At 36.0% G+C, this 22,701-nt stretch overlaps 1 protein-coding gene across 1 annotated transcript in view; it reads left to right on the top strand.

The window, feature by feature from the left end:
• Positions 1-630: 630 nt before the first annotated feature.
• LOC100165630 (palmitoleoyl-protein carboxylesterase NOTUM) overlaps positions 631-22,701 on the top strand; it is a 33,411-nt gene continuing 11,340 nt past the window's right edge. Inside the window, exon 1 of the mRNA XM_001952622.5 lies at positions 631-1,044. Coding sequence (XP_001952657.2) covers positions 1,030-1,044 — 15 coding nt within the window. The 5' untranslated portion in view covers positions 631-1,029. The remainder of the gene's footprint in view (positions 1,045-22,701) is intronic.

The following is a 22,701-nucleotide window of genomic DNA, read 5'->3' as shown; positions in this document are numbered from 1 at the left end:
CGCCCAAGTATTTATATATTACACTTGCTTAGATATTTTATTAAAACTAGATGGCTTGCGAAATTTCCAATTTTTAAAGTTATTAAACTCACTTCGGAAGTTCGTTAATGAAGATGAGTTACAAACAAACAAATATCCGATATTATAGATTCTGATGAAGTTATTGAACGATTGTAGGGTAAATTGTCTCACGCAGTGCTCAGCTATGTCAGATTTTTGAAAAAAGTGAATATTTTGAAATTATAAATATTAATTAAATTAAAAATTTCAGTCACTTGCAAATATCGTGTATCTACTCCGACGTCCCCCTAGCCCTAGTATTATATTCAAGACGATGAATGCAATCGCTCCACAGGGTTAGGTCTTTTGTTGTGTGTGTGTGTGTGTGTGTGTGTGTGTGTGTGTGTGTGTATACCTATATTATAATATTATGTATTATAATACTATTATTATTACATCTATATACCTACTTACACGTACAATATCACTATAATAATATATATAATGTAGGTATAGAATATAATGTATGAATAGAGGGATTTGCCGCCGACACCGCCGCCGCAACACGACGTCGTTCGTGGTGGGGAGGGGGTAGGTCTCGTGTACAGACTCCGCGCGCCCATATGACCACTTGCGCGCGGTATACCAGTTCGAACCAGACGTCCGCGTGTTCCAGTGGTCCGCTGGCATTCACGACCCATCCGTCATATTACATTACTATTAATATATAATATCATATTTGAACTTACCGACCGCGACTCTTCTAACTTTGTCTTGTTCGCTACGACAGCACTCGTACTTAATAATAATATTATTTTTTTTCCGCATTGACGATTGGCGACGCGTACACAGTTGTTGTCAACTTTGATTTAATATAATTCCGTACGATAACAATTGTGAGTCGGTTACGGTTTTTTATTTTTTTCTCATCCCGAAGATATTCCGGTTTTCAACTACGCCTGACCGTTGCGACACGCCAAGAGCACGTGCCTGTTTTCCGGATGCTTAAATGAGAACCATCGCTCTCACATGGATATCACACAAGTAAGCAGTTCAGCTGATAACAGTTATTATAATATACATAATATACTTGCCCCATTGTGACATGACATGAATACCTACATAAAATAGTATACGTTTCCACGAGATCGATTAGTTGCAATACAAGTTTAGACTCTATATTATGAGGGAACTCTGTAACTTCGATTAGGTTTTAATTTTCGTTTTATAGCAGCGAATAGGGTTGTGCTCGATGTTTATAATTTTCCAACCTAAGATAGGTATTGTAAGAAATATTTTATATAGGTAATCTATAAATATTAGATTTTAATATTTTTTCCCTCGAGATTGTTTTTATTTTTTGACTTTGGTCTGTATTCAATTTTTAAAAACGATAACGATAGCTTTAAAATTATAAATGCGTGCAGCTATTATGTGTGTTCTTTCGACATTCTTTACTTATTTGTATATTAGAATATTACAACTGTGGTTTTAAAAAAACTTTAATTATAATAATATGTTCTGAAATTATAAATTTGTTTCAATTACAAGAAAAAAGAACCGACAATCATAGCAAAATATGCTTATTCTTTATGTATTGTTAAAACGTTAACAATAAAATTACCAGCAATCATAATAATTATGATTTTTACTGTTAATTTTATCTGTAGGTATATTATTATTTTATGTTATGCACGCGATGACATACAATTTCAGAATTATCGGCTAAAAAATTATTAAAAATTGTTTTTATGTAATTTTCTCATACCTGCATTGGACAAGAATATTTTATCAATACTAAAAATAATTTACTGTTTAAATAAAAATTGTTTTCAAAATGACTACTTCATTTTTTTATGCTCATACTATAGATTAAAGTAGATATGTTAGTTATTGTGTATACTAATGTAGTTATTTATAATTTTTCTGAATTAGTGCAACAAATATATGTCGTACAGATTGAATACTGATAATTTCAGTTAAAATATGAATATTGTTTCTTTTTTGATTTTGTATTATTTATAATTTTGGGTATGAAGAAAAAAATACATGTATATCTAGTACTATAGTAATTTTATATGTATGTTTTTTGACAACTTAATTTGTGGAAGTATTTTTTGGTCTTTGGATAATCTTTGGGTATAGTATTAGACATAGAAATACCTATATTTAGGTAGGTAGGTAGGTATAAAAATTAAATAGGTAGCTAATAGAATGTCTTCAAAAAATATATAAAATGTTTTAATTTATTCCATATAAAAAATTATATCCTCTTACTAGATGACAATGCAAAAGTTACACAATTCGAATTGTAGTTACAACTTGCCACTTTCGATAGCGTAGTTATTCTAGCCAATATAATATAGAAAATCTGTCACTCTTTGGAGATTAGATTTTGTGTGTTTTTTACATTTGATTAATAATAAAAGTGCACACAAATTATTATACAATATGATAATTATGTAATTAGTACAACATTTTATTTACAGGAATAATAATTTAATTAATTAATTAAATAATTTAGTGCAAAAATCTTAATAATCGTAGGAAAACTCATCCAAAAAAAATGATTATGATCTTCCACATAATAGTTAGCTACTTACGTAATAGTATAATATTATACTATTTAGTCTTTTCAACATTGTGAATATTGTAGTTGCGTGGTTATAAAAAATAATATGTACTTTATGTAATGCCTGTTGGAATCATAATATCGAACATTAATTATTCCGATCGCAGCGATATATAAAAATACGATCGTTTTTAATATTTTATAGTACCTACCTAATACCTATGAGAAATGTTTTTTTTTCTGCGTATAAAATATATATCAAAATAATATATAGGTAAATCATTTTTAGACGAGTAAGGAAGTCGGCGCCGTCGCCGCGATATGGCATACTTTTACTTATTATATATTATACAATGCCTATAATATATACTTGTAATTTTATTATTCTTAATATTATTATTATTACAATCGTATTATCGTCAATAACTCAGTAAATTATTGATCACGTATGACGTACAATATTAAAGTACGTAAAGCCGGTAAATCGGGACGACGCATAACACTGCTCTTATTATAATATATTATTATTATTATTATTGTTAGGTATGTGGAGTGGTTTTGTTTTTTTAAAAATAACGTTGGCGCGTCTCAAAGAGATCCCGCGGACGTCGTGACGGAACGGTAATAGGACGGAGGGACGGGCGGGGAGACGGACGAAGGAGAAGCGTCATATCAAAGCGTCGGCAGCGGCGTCGTCTCCGCGACGGGGCGCCGCCGGTTCCGGGCGGCCGGCGGAAGTGCGTGCGGCGCGCACTCGCTCGCTCACTCTCTCTCTCTCTCTCTCTCTCTCTCTATCACTCCGCTCCTCTGCACCCTCTCTCGTGGGGCGTATCGCCTGCAGCTCGTATACGCTGTTTTTTTCGTTCACCACGAAGCGTCATGCGGAATCTACAAGCGCGTTCGTTTCCCTCCAAAAAATCCGTTCGTCACTGGTTTTCTCAGGAAATTAACACGCGCCGCGAGAGGGGCGGCATTATAACGAAAATAATAATAAATAATATAATAATAATATATGAGACACGGACGATGACGGTTAAATCGACTTGTAGGCATATAATATAAAATACATCATGCGTAGGGATACCGCGAGCGCGCGGCACTCTTGACGACAATCCGCTTGTCGCGCCCGCCAGCTGCACCACACGCTCGTATCATACACATTATTATTATTATAATAACACACACACACACACACACACACACGTGTATATACATTTATAAGTTAAGATCTATATAAAATATAAAGATCTTTACGGTGAACTGCCGCTGCCGCCGCGCCGCCGGGCCGCGCGTCACGGTACAAATTATGTCCGGGGCCGAGGAGATATGCGTCCGTCGTATAATACACATATTATTTATATATATATATATATATATAAGTATCCAACCGGCCCCGCTAACACAACACACACACACACACTGTCAACCGGTTTTCGGGCCAGAGGCAACGCGCTCGGGATCAAAAGCGCCGCCACCGACACACACACACACACACATGCACGCCTCACGCATATATAAGATAACAGATATATCCGACGCGCCAACGCCACACAAACGCCGCCGCTCTTCTTCCTTTTTACTACTTATTATTGTTGTTATTATTATTATTATTATTATTGTTATTATTATTATCATTATTATTAATACTGTTACTATTACTATTACTATTATTATTATTATTAATATTATTATAATCCGGCAACCGCGGTAGAAAGTCGAAAAATCATACATACACGCGCGCCACCGTCCGCCCAACAGCGTAATATTTACTACAATAAGTTACCGCGACACAGAAAACACTTTGACGTAGATCGTTGTATGTTATAATAATGTACCTGATTTTTGTTTCGACGAGCCTATTATATTATATACATGATAATGATTCTATTATTATATTATAGTCTCCTGAGTCGTCGCCATTATTCGTTATAGTCTCGAGTCGGATGTGAACTTCGACGACCTATGATTTCTGCCCACAATTTCATATAGGTAGGTACAGAACTACAGAGGTACTCGATTTTTATGGTGAATTCCTTTCATACTTACACGAATACGAATGATTACAATGGTCGTGCCTAATCAAAACCATATCATCCGTATACGTCGTGTATTTTATGCATTTATATTATTATTTATTACTACGTATAATATGTTCTAAAAATGATAGAAAACGTGTTATCCAAAGTATTACATACACGCATACGAATTCCAGTAGTTTTTTAACACTCTGTAAACACACGAATATGCGTTTCATAACATAATTTTTAAAACAATAATGCAATCGAATATTTGTGCACTTAGTTTCAAAACCGTATATATTCCAGGGGTTAAAGTGGGAAAAAATTCAAGAGGGGACTGATGTCTCCATATAGTTTTAAGCGTTCCATATATAATTTTATGTATAATGTTTACTGTATATAATCCTAATTTGTTAAAGGGGACGCTTTTTAACCACCGTCAGAGGTAGGGGGACTGAGTCCTCCTGCATCCCCTCACCACTTTAACCCCTGATATATTCATAATATCCGAGGACTCCTACTAATGAAATTACGATCTACTAATTTTAAGAAAAAATCGCGCGCGAAACGACAACGTTATAATGATATTATTATAGTGTTCAATCAAAGGATCCAAAACCAAAATACTCCAATTGCAAAAAATAGTATAAGTACAACCAACCGATAAAGCGATAGTCGAGTATGATGGGAATCGAAAACCCCGTGTCAACAATATGTGATAATATTATAGATTTTGTCGAAACACACATTATCAAACGGTAAAAAAATAAATCGTTTGCTACATCGTTAATTGTTATGGCCGAAAACTAATTTCGTTATTATAGAAATTTCGGTTATTATATAAGTATATACTCGACAGCCGAGATGCTTATTGAACAATAATTTACATATACAAAATTCCCAATCAAAGATTGAAACTTGTTCTCGTGCAGTATATTATAGGCAGGTATATTATGTATCATAATAACCTTTGTAATTTTTTTCTGTTTGGATTTGATGTCTTGAAAAATAATGTCGTTATGACAATCCTATAATATAATATTATGTATTATAATAATATGGCGAGAACTGCGAGTGCAACGTTGCAGTTTTACGATATAAACTTCCAAACTGCAGACTTGCGAATATATTATACATAATATAATATATAGCTACATGACGTACCTACATCGGTTACGTCAACTGTCTAGGCCTGAATAATGATATCGTGCGCGTTAAATGTTTATATGATATATTATATTAAGGACCGCAATAATCGCGTAATATTCAGTTGTACGTAGGTAATATTACCCACCCGTAGCTGTACGAAATTTGATCAATTTTACAGACGCTATACTCCGCAGGTATTATAATATCGTATACCATATAATATATATACACACACAAACACATAATAATAATATTATTTTTTTTCGTGTACGTCTGATGCGTTTTCCTTGGTTTTCGTGTGTGTCAGTTGTGTATATTGCGCGCGTGTGTGTGTACGCGTAATGAGACGACGGACAACGTGTGTTCACCGGGCGGGGGCGTGTCGTGGGGTCCGGGGGGTCCTCTATTAGCCTCCGCGTCCGCGGGGTTAGCGGGAGATCTAAATTTTCTTTGATGTGAGCCGACATCGCCGCCGCCGCCGTTCTGTTCGTCCGACCGGCTGCTGCTGCTGCTGCTGCTGGTGCTGCCGTTACTGTATAGTCACCGACCACTCGCTCTTTTCTCCGCTTACCTATTTATCGTATACAGGTGGTACTATATCGTCGTCGCCGTCGCAGTTTCTAAGGCCGCGTGACTATATTTGTCGGTTTCCCGATTTCGAGATCGGCGGTGGATCCTTTTTCACCGCGAGAACCGGCCCTGCTGCTGCAGGTGCTGCGCGGAGTTGTCGAAATGATTTTGAATCTGTGCAAAACAATATATACGAACATCAACGCCGCCATGATCTACGTACCTCCTCGGTGCAGGCGTAGCCAGAAAACTTATCGTATATAGAGTCTAATTTATGGGGCCCCCGTTTCATAATCATGGCTACGACACGTCTGATAGTTATTTTCTTCAAATTCGATTCGTACCGACTGCACTATACACCAGCTGCATCTCTCTACAGCAGCGTTTTGCATATTTTCCATGTTATAATGTACAATTTAATAGTAACGAAACAATCGAGAAACCCAAGGGAGAGGCTGCGAGGCCTTGAATCCGCACAACCGTCTCCATATTTCCTCATATTATAATACAATACAATAATATTATATATTATTATATTATTATACTTATCAGTTACACGCCAACTACATATTATATACATACGTCTGTCTGTGATCCGTGCAATAGATCCCCACGTCTGTGCAGGATGCGCTTAATCACATAAAATTACCAATCTCTATACATGCATAATATTGTGTTCATGTATACGATTTGTACAAAGACGCGATTGTCGTCGTCGGCCGCGGATGTGTAACGTTTTGTGTGCGTGTGCGAGTGTGTTAATCAGTAGATCGGAACACAATGAGAGACGATTTTCTTTCTTCTAACATTATAACGTCATGATATATAATATAATATAATGTATTATTTATTTCTTCGGTGCAGAGTGCACGTACACAGTATACACTATAATATACACGATGAAAGCCGCTTTTTTCATTTTTCGTTTTTGTTTTATCGTTGTTTATTTCAAGTATTTTTTTTCTCCCGGGGGGAACGAGCAAATGATATCGCGTCACTCATTAAATACGCCGAGAAGAAAGTACAATGACGAACGCAAGCGGTGTCGACGACGACGACGAGGGAAGGCGGACGAGCGGATGTTGGCGGCAAAATCATAACATTATATTATTATACACTGCTGTTCACAATGGACGTTGCCCGCCGTTGCAGCCGATGATTAATTATTACCATTATAATTATTAGTATTGTTATATTATATCGAACGAAATGTGTAGAAAATAATATCGTAGTGGCGAAGGGCGGATGACAGGGTGGGGAAATTTTTCATAATTGGAGTAATTATCGGAGTCGGTAAAATATAAAAGAAATGTTACTATTATTATTTATCTCGTCCGGCGAATACTACCTATGCTACACACACACACTTGCACACACTTGCAGACCTATATAATATATTAATAGGTATATAATATACCTGGTACTCGTATATTTTTTAATAATGCGTTATAGCACACCGCGGCAAGGCGACTCCAGTACATATATTATAATAATTAATAACAATTATATTAGATCGTCCGACGCGTATCTCACCAAAGCCTCGACAACATTGTTTGTTAATCGGCATTTGTATATATATATATATATATATATATCATAACTCACAAGTATATGCAAGGGTTTAATTGGGGGGAGGAGCGCAGAAGGACTCAGTTCCCCTACCTCTGACGGTGGTTAAAAAGCGTCCCCTTTAACAAATTAGGATTTTATACATTAGACATTATACATAAAATTATATATGGAACGCTTAAAACTATATGGAGACATTAGTTCCCTATGAAATTTTTTTCCACCTAAGCCCCTGAGTATATGGATAACCGATAAATCAACAGGTACCTAATACTTATACAATATTGTTGTTGTACGAAAACGTTTTCGGCTTCCACCGCGCCACGCGAACACACTGCAGCTGCACCGAGCGCGTATCATTCTACTATAATTTATCGGAGGTTTTATTATTGTTATTTTTTTTTTTAACCGTACATTTAACGGTGCAGCAATCCCATCGGCGTGTGTAATAATATAGTTGTACGAAAAACTATTTAAAAAATGTCAGTAGGTAGGTATACACACAAATACGTATATTATATAAAGTATATACGATATACCTATAGAGGTTACGCGCGTTAGCCTCGGCTGCGATCGTCCCGAGGTAAAAGATCAAAGAAATGTATATAAATATCATAGACAATACACGAACTTGTTGTAAATAACGCACGCGATAATAAATATCAGGTAAACAGGACGATAATTAATAATATACGTTACGCGTTCGGATCCAGCGCGTGCGCACTCATTATTATTCTATAGTTTATAATAAAAAAATAAAAATATATATATATAGGCCACAGGTATGGATATATATACGCACAACGCACTCACGAGTCAAACGCCCAATTATAATATCATTCGGTTTTATATAAAATATTATTGTAATTCGATTTATGGTTTGTACATTGTTGTACCTACCAAAACCGTTTCGAGAATGCGTTCAAAGTGTATTATTTTTATTTTGTTTTTCGCGCCACTCGTGCTATTTGAAAATCGTTTGAAAATAAATTAAACGATCGGACAATATATTATATTACATAAAAAAAATATGGGTTTACGAGTATACATCAATCATGTACCGGATTTATTACCTATATAGGAGTTGGATGACTTACCCCCAATAACATTAACTACGCGTGTATTTCATCACGCAGTAGATAAAATATATATTATTAATTATAAATTATAATTGCGTCTGTACGATTCGGAAATGACAACGAGGATTTGAAAAAAAAAATTTACAATCACAACTTCTGTTATATACATACAGCTATATTATTATACCAAATATGTGCGTTCGACAAACCAACTAGTAAAAATCTGTGTTTGAACCACGACCTCGTCGCAGTAGCCACTCGAAAAAACGGAATGTTTGTGTAAATATTTGTAGATACGTGTCGAGATTTGAAAGAAAAAAAAATGGTTAACAATGTATATTTCACGCGGCTTCAGCTCCTACCGGTCTATATAATCACCTACGAAAAGGAATTTTTTCCCACAGTACATTTTTAATGATTGATAACTTTTTATCATTTCATACCTGATAAAACGGTTCAGGCGGCGTTCAGAAAACTCGTACTATTATAATATAAATCACGTCGATCGCTGCAGCTTGTTTGGTTTGTTCGATATTACAATCATATAATATATGCCAGTAATACCGTATAACGTATAACATAGTAATAAATATATATATATATAGGGTCATATTATACTCTCGAGAAGAAGAACTTGTCGAGGCCAAGAATTTGGCGCTAGGGCGACCACGATGACGGTGTACTGTTATAATATTATTATAGCGTATAAGACTGTTATGTAGCGTATACGGATAATACGTATTACATGTAATGATAATAATAATAATAATAATAATAATGTTAAAATACCTTACCTAGACTGTTTTTTTATTATTATTTATTTATTCTGATTGATGACCGTCGTCCGTACGTCCGAGCCGATACGAATCTTCGAGGGAAACGGAAAGTGTGTACGGCAAGGCGGCGGCGGCGACGGTATAAACGAACCGGCTGATGCGTGCGAGAGGGCTTTATGTCCGTAAAGATTTTTTTTTCTTTTCCTCCTTGTCGGCGGCGACCACTATAGACTAAAGTATATACTTCTCTCTCTATATATATATATATATATATATTACTATTATATACTATTATTGTTATTATTATTATTATTCTTATAAATGCAGGAGTCGGCATGTCTATTATAATCTATCTATAGGTGTATAATATAATACATACATAATATTATGTGAGACGCATGATATGATACTTCGATTCCGCGTGTTAAATATAAAGGGGTACACCTGTGTATAATAGTGTGCAGCGCGGTGCAGGTATATTTTATATATAAGTAATAATAATAATAATAGGTATAGGTACACCGGTGCGCGTGATCGGAGAACAACAAAAACCTTCCATCTACGACTGCAGAAGAACTGCATGTGCGCTATTTGGAATTTTACTTTATCGAAATTCTCAGACTCGCAAACGTACAGCAAATCGTGTTGGAGGTAATATTATTTATTATTATCATTCGTCTGACTTGTCGCCGATATGATATAATATTGTAAATCGCGTTAGACGGTACAAGTCGTGCAGGGTTGTCGTTTCACGCGCCCCACTTTTCTGCCGATATTTCATCCCCCATCATTATACGTGGGTGCTTTACATTTTCATCGGAGACGCCACTAATACCACACACGTCCCCTCACCATCACTCATGTGAGTTGTTATACTTGCGTCGCGATATTTTACCGTACAGACATATTATTATAGTGTTGGAAGCGTTGAGCAGCAGCAGCACCTATCATCACATAGCCGCATTCGAAGTGAAATCGTCGGATATTAACATAATATTATATTGCGTATCCAACCCCCTTCTCCGCCGCCGCACTTGTTCCAAACCACTTTGAATCGCGCTCGCTACACCGATGACCGCGTTTAAAACATATATATATATATATATAATATATATATATATATATATATATATATATATATATATATATATATATATATATATATATATATATATATAATAATATCACGAGGTAATATATAATAATATAATATACATATATATATATATATATATGTACAATAAAATATGTTAAAATATATATAATATATATACGCGCGCGTACGTATTATAATAAGGTTTTGTCGGCGGCCGCTTTGACGGGCTCTCGGCTCGAAACGGTTTCCCGAAAATATTCGTTTGACGCGGTCCGCTGAGGCGATGTGTATGAATGTGTGTGAGTGCGTGTGTGTGTGTGTGTGTGTGTGCGTGTGTGTGTGTGTGTGTGTGTGTGTGTGTGTGTCTTGTATACATCAATAACGCCCGCGCGATCGACACGATATCGTGTGCGTATAGGACCGCGATCGTTAACAACAATAATAATAATTATAATCGTTTTCGGGTCGTCGAGGGTCGCGCGCCTTTGCGCGTGCCGAATCCCGGGCGACGGGCGTCGTGTTACACGTCGCGCCGCACAACGCGAGATTCTGTGTGCCGCACATTCCGACGGATTATTATTTCGTATACCTATAGTATTTCGCGTTTGGCCCGAGTCCATCATCACATACGCACACACGCACACACACGCTCGTGTATGTGTGTGTGCGACTAACGCACGCACAACAGATTTTATCGAGAAAATTTCGACATTGAAACATCAACAGGTCTCCTCGAGTGGTTTTTTTTTTCATCATGCGGTTCTCGATGTAACATTTTTCGAATATCTGCAATGATAGGTACTCATCGGTGTCTCCGCTATAACTCATTATATATATATATGTGTGTGTGTGTATGTGTGTGTATGCAGAACAGGCCAGTTATTTATATCTGAGCAGGTGTACGTATGTATTCATAAACCTAATTAATGAGGGGGCTGAGGATATCGAGTTCTACATCATTTTTTCCAAACATATTTTTATTAAATTTAGTCTTTAATTTATCCATAAAATTATTATAAAAGTTATATTGGTTTTATTATAATTATATTTTATACATTTATTAGATATATGAGAAATTATTATAAGAATGCACAATTTTAATGTTTTTATATTAAATATGATTCCATTATTATAATATTGCTGAGACATTGGACAAAGCGTCATGGCCTAAAAATTATTTGAGTCTCTAGACCCTATTCACGTTTATGAGTGCATCTATACGGCGTATATACATATAATCTACCCCATTAGTTCGCCGAATAAAACGAAAAATTAAATAAGAACATTATTATTATAGTGGTGGAAGTGTCTCTGTATAAGTGAGGGTTATCGACCTATCAAAAATACTCTACATCCGTTTTTTTCATTATAATAAAAATATATTATGTACCTATGTTTATTTGTTAGAAACTTAAAACAACTGTTTACGTAATCCGTGGTCTTGGGCCTTATAAATTGTGTGTAGTGTTGTTTTCGTGAAAACTATAAATAAAACAAATAATTATAATTTAATATTACTGCAAATGTTCAGAGATATATGCATAATTATGGAAAACATATATATGAAGGGATGAAAAATGAAAACCTGAAAAAAAGTTTTGTTTCACTGAAACTGATATTCAAGTGTTATAGGTATGATGTCGACGATGAGGCGGGCGTGGGAATTGCTGAATTTATTGTTATTCTGATATTCTATTTCTGCTGCCGATTCTCAACATAATATTATATAAAATTAAGTATGATATGATATAGGTATTCCGGGTATTCGACGACGAGTGACTTGAACTACTGACAGCAACTGTATGATATTATTACAATATAGAATATAACCTTATACATTATAGATTATCTGGAAATCATACCAAAGGAAGACATCATTTTTTGATCAGATTTAATATTATAATATTTATGTATATACTGTCAGCGGATATGGTCGCGCGGGGTTTGGATTTGGACTAATAGGTCGCCGCGTACGACTGCTTCAGCAGAAGACGATCGTACCTGCATTAGACGGCAGAATATTGTAGTTATGTCATCATGACTCCCCGCAGAGCTTCGTAATGTAATTTTATAAAACCGGATTTCCCATTTCCACGATTTCCCGCAGCTCGTCGCCGGCTGCAGCGACCGCGCGGGGGCGGCGTTTATCATCGCGCATATTTAGTAGTTTTAAATAAAATATAATATTATTGCAAAACAGTCGTCCCGGTCGCGCGGCTTAGGCTCGGGCGTCGACGCGTCGTACTTATGCGCGCGCGTTATATATATAGTATGTATGTATATATTATATACTTATACAAATCACACACACGCCAAGTACAGCCTATGTATATAAATATATATTTATATACGGAATATATACTTGCAGTGTGCGTGTGGACCGTGGAGGGCACAGCTGTCAGGCGGCGGAACATCAAAGGCGTGCGGCGACCCCTGCGGGCGCGTCCGTATTTTGTTTACATAGGCGGCACGCATTCAAAGGCGGCGAACCAATTGTGATTTTGCACGTCCGAAAGGAGCCGGCGGCCGCCGCCAACGGTGTACGCATACGCGCGCGAGCGCGGGCGCGTATATTTATTGTTCTTTATATTACACACACACACACACACCCGCACACATATGACGATCATATTAACCATTATATTTCTCTCTCTTTCATACTCGGCCGCCCGTTTTTTTTCCAGCTCTTTTTCCCATCGCACCCTGCACACCACACGCACGCACCCAATAATATAAAAGGAGATTTTCTTCCCGTACGCATAATAATAATAACAATATATATAATATGCCCACGTCCCACATTATATTCTTTTGTATTTATATAATATGATATTATATATAGGTATACAATATAATAATAATAATATGTAATATAATAAAATGTTATAACGAACCGTTTATACGCCTCGCGCATAATATTATAAAACGCCGCGCCGCGCCGCGCCGGTGACGACGCGTCACATATTACAATATTATATCGACGGTATAATGTAATATCATCGCAGACCGTATACCTACGACAGAATACTATATGTAATAATATAATACACGTTACCGCGTCTCGCTTTTATCGGTACCTACATAGTATATATAATATGTGTTTCACACAATATTGTAATATGTCATAACCGCGCGCTGTGGTTGTAGCGAGATACGCCCTGGCCTTTGTAGCGCCACTATACACTACACCTATATGTATTAAATAATGTTATTACATGTACCTAAATACGTCGGTATAGTATTATGTCCCATGAAACCACTCGCCCTCGGTGACCCGAGTACGGACTACTACCACAGAGATCGAGATCAAAACCACCGGGGTCCTCCTATGTACGTCTGCACGATCGTACGTCTTATGGTTACCTACTTAAATGCTCCGGAGTCGTGTTCGCCGAAATTTCCACACCGATGGTCGGGTATATACCTAATATACCGGGACCGTTTGATATAGGACCGCGGTTACCGGGTGCAGTGCTGCAAGTCACACGAGTACACGACGGACACAGACACGAACAAAGGTACGCGCGAGGTGTATATACCGCATGCTTATGGTGTATACCGACGTACACCGTATATACTTTCGTGTATAAGTATGTACAGTCGTTGCGCCCGCGTAAAATCACAATGTCGTTGGTGGATGTGTGCGTGCGGGATCGACGGAGAGTGTGAAATCGACATTCTCTCCGGTCGGCTGTAGCAGTGGTGCGATTTATACAGGGCGATTCACCAAGAGTGCTCACCCCTCGAATTTTTTCTTGAATAATTAATTATATTTAAACTTTTAACGTTTTAAATATACTTGAAAGTTGAAGGTCACATTTTCAAATACTTGCAAATACTGTACAACTGCCGGAGTATAACAAAATACAAAAAATCCAATACGTGTGTTCTGTTTTATATTTTAGTAAAACCATTTTTAAGAACTATTATATCATTAGTATATACGTCGTATTAACAAAGTTAAAAACTATTCATTCAAATTTTGATTTATATAATAGATAGGTACATAAAAAAAATCATTTACTTAACTGCAATTTACAGTAAAAATAGATACGTAATTCTCATTTTAAAAGCATATTTTTGTTTCATCACAGGACACGCGTTATTAAATGGAAAAAAATTAGTAATTATTTAAAATTTCAAAAGTCAGAATTAAAATATATTCATTATTAAAGCAAAAAATAGGGGGTGATCATGCTTAGTGGATCTCTCTGTATATCGTGGTACTTCTACATTATATTATTGGTTTTTACACATTTGTAATAATATTATACATTTTTGTGTGAGTATAATAATAATAACAGTTATAGTCACTACCTAGTCTTAGAATAAAAATATATAATGTACCTACATATTATGCGTAGAAGACGCATGAGATATATATTCGTGCAAGTGCGAGAACGGCCGTGAAGTCGTATAATACAATAATTGGTATACTGCGCGGTCATCGATTTAATCTCTTCTCCGCTTTATGTATAACTCGACGTATCGTATAGTAGTCTCGGAGGCGGTCGTCGCCTGCTAAAACTTTCTTCTCATCCGATGCTCGCCACATATGATGAACCATGCGTACAAATTATTGATCTATATAATATTACACCACTCGCGTTTACATTTAGAATTTGGAAATCGGTCTTGAAAATAGCGTCGCGTTGGACATGGCCCACTTTAGAGCCGTGTCCCCTTAAATGTACGTAGCCGTTCACGCACCCCGCCATTTTTATCTTTGACAGCGTGCGAACAAAAATAAAAGTGTAAGCCGTGCATAGAAATTGTGAGGGGGAGGGGGGGGGGGCTTACGAGTTACGAGAGATGAATATTCTTACCGAACCAGTTCAATCCCTAAAAACAAGATTTTAATATTATTTTGTTACATTATAATAATAAATTATTCTTTATATAGTATTTAATTATAATTATTTCATGAATAAAATAATAGGTACTTTATATATTTATATAGATACATGAATCGTGCACGGGAATGACAGGGTTACAGGGTCTGTAGGCGAGAAATGGGTTGTTCGAGGTGGGCAACCAACACCGCGGTAATTTTAATAAATGAATATTCCTATTCCCATATAAATAATGCAAATTGTGTCCTGCGGACAAATTTTATCCGGCCCGCAGACAAGAAAAAAAAGTAAAAACCGATAATATACGTTCAGCATAGCACTATACCTATAGTGTTGTAATATTTATCATTTTTGTTCATATGGTTTTTACAGATTTTAGCGATTTCGATGGCCCTCGAAGAATTTCCAGATTTCTAATGTGCCCCTAAATATTTTGGGTGACCTCGAGTGTTCGGTATACGAATTTTCGAGTCTCGTGCATATAGGTAGGTATACTATGTTGACCGTTTTCGTTTTAAATCCGATGTCACACTTGAGACGGGCTGGGCACATAAACTATATAGGTACATGCAGTCGGCTTGAAGTGCAGTCCGGCCCGATCCCCGTCGACCCCACGTCGTCGTCTGCCCGACACGCCGTAAGTCTTCGTAATATAATATTATACGTGTATCTGAGGTCCTCTGCAGTGCGGGCGTTTCGAATGCGATCACGCCGCGGGGAGGCGCCGATGTCCTCGAGGATCACGAACCGTGACAAAACGCGATGGCGAAAACCACCCGCGCTTACGGCACCGCATCGAATCGTCCAAACGCGCCGACCCCGTGTTCTCCGGGCTCGTCCCGAACAATAAAAATCCGTTGTACATAATATTATAATAATATACAGTTCGGAGTACATATATGACTATACTATATTATTATTTATTATTGTCGTTTGAATGTTTGATCTGTACTATAACACAATATATTATAGGTAGGTACCGAGCATTGTACATTATAGTACTGTGATGGGAACTGCGTTATTTCGTAATAAATGTTTTATGTGTAATATAATTGTCGGCGTGCACCTATACCTGCAGAGCCACCAGAAACCGATGTGTCACCCGAGATCGCAATTTATGACGGATCCTCGCGCAACACAATTTATGTTGGTCGAACATTTGATTTCTTCAAATGGTATTTTATACTTATGAAATCAATGAAATGGTTGCATAGATAACATGGTATAATAATATGCTATACCTGTATAATAATAATGTCTGTTCAAACTTCGAACAAATTCAAATTACAAACACTTAACAAGTAACAACGTCGTACCTACTCGTAGTTTCAATATAGTTCGAATATTTCTATAAATATTAATGAAATATTATTTTCTAAGCCACATAATATTATGTAACAAAAACATTGATTGCTATATTATGTAGTTTAATAGTCTAAAGAGAAAACTTCCAGTGTAGGTACTAAAATTTTTTAGTTAAAAGTTTGTCTTATATAACAAATAACAAAGTATTAAAACCACGAGCAATAATAAAGGCCGTACTAAATATTATATTATAGTCTTATACATTATACATTTATACGCGTATACATAAACATTATACGTACACAGCAATATTGTGTGTACGTCGTATCATGCACCTGTATATATAACTCTGAAAAAGGTACAGTGCGTGATATTATAATTTTTGCTTTTTATGTAAACACTATATTATTATATATAAATACATATTATTATTATTATTATTAATTATTATTACGGACTACAAATGTAGTTAAAGTCAAATAGCCATAAATAATATATATGTATTATGATCATGCCTGATAAGTGAGAGTTGACTGCGTAGCTATATATTGTTTAATATTAATATTATAATATCCATTATATATTGTACCAATGTCACACGTACTGATGCAAAAAATAGATTTCAACACAGCGGTCAACTGCGGCGGATGCACTTAATAATATGTGTTATCTTAAATCCATCACAATACCTTTTACGTGGCTATCACTATTTTGACAGGACCGTATGTATAAGGGGGTCCGGCGACGGATTTCGTCAGACAGTTTTTAGAAGGTTTTCAAGCTATAGGAATAGGCAAGACACCTAGGTGATAGATCGTAACACCGCTCACTAGTCTTGGAGTCGTCGGGGTCATAACATCACACACCAATCTTAGTAACGTTCAAGTCTTACATTATGCACATGTAGTTTTAAAAAATTGTTAAATAAATACTAACTTTATCATATAATTACAAACAACCAGTGTTCTATTTTTTTAACGTTAAAAACGAATACAAACGAATAACCCAACAAAGTAATAATTGTTGAATATTTTTATGCTATTCGCATCATCCCGAGTACACCCTCGACAATCTCGACGTTCGTTGTTTGTATATAATAATATTAATATCGCGAAGACGGAGCGAATAATAACGGGCGATGAACAAAATAATATGTATTTTCATCTAGTGTATTTTTTTATTATTTTTTTTTCACACTCTGCACCAGGCGTCAAAAGTTACACTTGAAGTACTAATAAAATATTCGAAAGAGTAAAAATATGTATATAATACATATATTTATTAACTGACGCACTCGAGGTATCCGTTTTCACGTCACTCGTATATTATATTATATATAAATTGTGTTTATTATGTCATAATTTTTACGGGAGTGCAGCCGCGTAACACACTTTTGTAAAAGGAAAATAAAAAAATGTTTATTACGTCGCTTTCCACTCGAGAAGAAAAAGTAACAATATAGTTTGCACAGTGCACGCGACATATTATATTTCTCTTCTTTTTCATGATCTGCCGCGGGCACGACATAAACGTAGCTACATAATATTATATTAATGTTGTCAGGTTGTCTTACTATGTGAACTGCTGCAATTAAATTAATATATACCTGTTCGGGCCGTTCGCAATTTCACATGTTTAATTTTGGCTAAAAAAAAGTAAATATGGCTGTTGGAAAATCAGTATAGAAGTATTTTTTTTTTTTTTTTTTTTATTGTATACGCGTTTAGATAGAACAACAACAAACCTACAAAATGTGAGAGATTGGTAATTTTTGTTTACAAATCACTTAACTCTTATAGTCTTATCCCGTAAACACAATCTATATCATAATGCTGTTAATTTCTACACATACTCTAAACTGTTGGCGAATCTCTGCGGTGTATCTCTTTCTTGGATCATTTCATCATTTGTCTACCCAAAAACATTGAAAACTGACTATTCGTTTGGACACAACTAAAACGCTCATCTATGCGCTCATAACAACATGCATGACACTGTACTATTGTGTTTTATTATTATATAAATATTGTTGTTAATATATAAAACGGTAAAACTGCTTTCGACTGTGACACACGCCGACACACTGGTTCGTGCATCATATGGTCATTTTTTCTCCGGCGTTTTACGACCTTTCGGCGGGCACGTCATTAAACACGCTCGTCAAAGGGCGGACGGGAGGAAAAAGGCTAAAATCATAATCTCTAGGACAATACAAGCACCGGTCATATACATAATATTATATGGTGGCTCCATAAAATTTATTGAACCACATTTTTTGCGGGACTCTCGGCTGCGTGCGTTTCTTTGACGGACATTTGTAGGCACGCGAGGAATTTTGTAATATTCTTGTTTACGTTGAAACCAAAATTTCAAAAAAAAAATCTTAAACTGGTATTATAATAGTGCGTTTGATTTTACAATAGTGTGCACGTGCACGCGTAGCCCCCCCCCCCCCCATATAATGTCCTAGTATATTATTATAATATATTTCTTGTGTATCAAAATCGTGACGATTTACTGCGACTATCAACAATAATTGGGTCGTGTATAAAATACGATCCGTATGAGACGAAAGATAATCAAATATTTCTCAAACGAGTTCACATTTGTATAATTTGTACAGTCCTACCTAAAGGTACGGTTTTCACGTGTACCCATACAACATGGCGATGAGCGGTATCTTCGTAATGACGTAATTACATAATATTATAATAATAATGTGAGCGCATCCGTTTTGCATCTATACCGCGATAGATATATCTCGAAATTCGATGTGGTATCTTATTTTGTACTTTTTATGACATACGTCTAATTTTCTGTAAATAGTACCTATTTGGTATAATGTTTCATTATGTGTTGAAAAATAATATAACTATAATAATAATATAATCATAGGCGCAAATAGGGGGAACTTTAGGGGCTAATCCCCCCAAAAATTTCCTACATTTTGTTTTAATCTTATTCAATATTATCAAAGTAAGGCCATATTAGCCCTATTAGCCCCCCCCCCAAATTTCAAACGCTATTTGCGCCTATGAATATAAAATAGCCATATAGGTACCTTAGGTACCGTATCGACTACAAGAGAACCGGCGAAGAAGGCTTAAAGTAATTGTGCACCCAGGGCAGCAAAATTCTAAGTACGCCACTGCAGCCTACTCAGTTACCACGCTTTTTCAGTGTACAGTTGGAATCGCGTGTAATTTGTCGAGTTTACACGAAGTCGTTGTTATCGTCATTATTATTTCGTAAAACGTTGACGGTTCTGTGTCAAACAAGTCGCATCGAAATTGTTTGTTTTTTTTTCAACGCACGATATTATTTTTTGTCATTATCTCTCTCTCTCTCTCTCTCTTTCTGGTCCACAGCTGCAGCAGCTCGCATCCGACACAAGCCTGTTATTCTATACTTACGTTATATCCATGAATGCGCTTAATGACTTTGGCGGCAAAACGAGCGTTATACACGTTTCGATTATTATTATTATTATTATTATTATTATTTACGTGTATAGTAGTAACTCGGATAGGCCGCAGCCGCCGCCGCAGACGTGTGTTGTGGTATGGTGTATATCATATATTATATTATACCTGTATATAGTATAGACGCATAATATGCACGGCGGCGGCGGCGTGGTACACGACGGTGGGCGTTACCTCGGCCGGTCCTGTTTGGTACCCAATTAGCCGCTAAATTACGATCTCCCGAGTCTGCTACTGAATTTAACACGACACAATGTACCGGGAGCGCTTAAAAATCGAATGGTTTTTTTCTCCTCTTCGTTTTCTTCTACCTACTGCTCGTTCCATCTCCACCGCCACCACCACCTTCTCGTCATCGTCGTCGTCGCCGCCGCTGCCGTCGTCGTCTTGCGGTGGTATTCTCGCTCCTACCTAATTCGTTCGGAATCGGTTGTAAATTACACCCTTTGAAGTATCCGCCGGTGTGCGGCCGTGCAGTGTATAGCCGCTACTATAATATACACTACGTATATATATTGTACTATTGTAGCTATATACCTATATATTATATAGTATACACCCACAGTGTAATACGACGACGATTTCGGGTTTCCACGTGCAGGGCTGCCTCCGCAGCCGTCAGGTTCACGCAGCAGCAGCGATTAGAGTGACTTAAGAGTTAAGAATTATGCGTTTTTGTACGTTTTCGTTTTTCGGATTTCGAAACGGGCAGTATTTTTTTTTTATCAATTTTGCGGTACCTATATCATACCTATATAGTGTTATAACACATCAACGCAGTCATATTGCGTATACACTCGACAATCGCACACAACACTGCACAATGTACGATAAATCACGGCAGTGTTTACGGTATATAGTCCTGGCGGATTATAAGAGAAAAAAATCCATGCCACTTCTAGGAATTGTAATGGTCAATATGAAAGAACAACCCCAATAAAAAATAAAAAAAAAAATACAAAAACGTTCGAAACGGGTTAACATTAAAAGTTAATAGAACTAAATGATATAATGGAATTTCAAAAAGAAAACAATTTAGTGTCGAGTTTCAAAGAAAACAATATCTTATAATATTATATAGGTAGGTAGGTACTCATCGAGTATACCTATACAATATTATATATTATGTGTTGTGTACAAGCAACGTATTATTATGGTTAACGTTCGAGCGATTTTTCAAAGAATGTTTTTACTAAAAACATAAAATATATAATTTAATAGTATCCATGTAAAACACTGCTATAATATTATTATGTACACGCGCAAGCAAAACTCGATCATCGTAATAGTTTATTTCAGAAACAATGGCGAACGCCGTGCACATATATATAAATTATAATTATTATACTATATACATCGGTAGTGTATTTTCGAAATTAAAACTCGAAAAAATCATGTAAAGAATATTATAACTTAAAACCTTTCGTCTAACTATGACCAGGTCATGAGAAATCCAAAAATTGAAACATTTTATTCATTTCAATATAAGACAGCAAAAATAATTTGTTATTTGTAAATATTCATGATTTGCATACTCTTACACTATCGCTTCAGTGCCTATTTAGACTCTCAAGTGACCTATTTTTTTTAATTTTTTTCTCCCAACGAATACTGCTTTGCCTAAACAGAAATATAATATGCGGGCATTATACAGCCTTAGGAATAACTATTTTCGTGTTGAAAATCGTCTTAAAAATTATAATTACCTGCGCGGTGTTGCATTCGCGGCCGATGATGATAATAATAATAAGTTATTATATTTTCGGCTCCATCCGTTAAAGATGACTATACAACAACAACAACAACAACAACAACAACGAGTGTAGTTACAATATATAATAAATTATACACTCGCGTCTACGATATATACATTATATATATTATAATTTACTTTGTACCTATACTGCAACTACAGTATACTATCACTATTTTTTATTGACTGGGGAGAGGGGAGATAATTTGAGATCTGCAATATTTTGATTTTTTAAATGTGTGGATGGTGGCAGAATAATTTAATATATTTTATTTATTTTTTTTTTTTTTGGGGGGGGGGGGGATTAAACGTGATCAAGGAACATATATTATAATAATTAATATTAGGCATGCGCTAGAGTAGACACTGTCGGCTGAGGGCTGTGTTCGTATATCGTACATGGTACATGTAACGTGAACGCTGCAGCAGAGCACCCTCGGAGTTGTTCGAATAATAATAATTGGCAAAATTCTGCACAA

The sequence above is a fragment of the Acyrthosiphon pisum genome, chromosome A1 (genome assembly GCF_005508785.2).
Source record: "Acyrthosiphon pisum isolate AL4f chromosome A1, pea_aphid_22Mar2018_4r6ur, whole genome shotgun sequence".
Taxonomy (NCBI): domain Eukaryota; kingdom Metazoa; phylum Arthropoda; class Insecta; order Hemiptera; family Aphididae; genus Acyrthosiphon; species Acyrthosiphon pisum.
The sequence above is the reverse complement of the archived record's forward strand: the minus strand, read 5'-3'. Positions and strand labels throughout refer to the sequence as shown.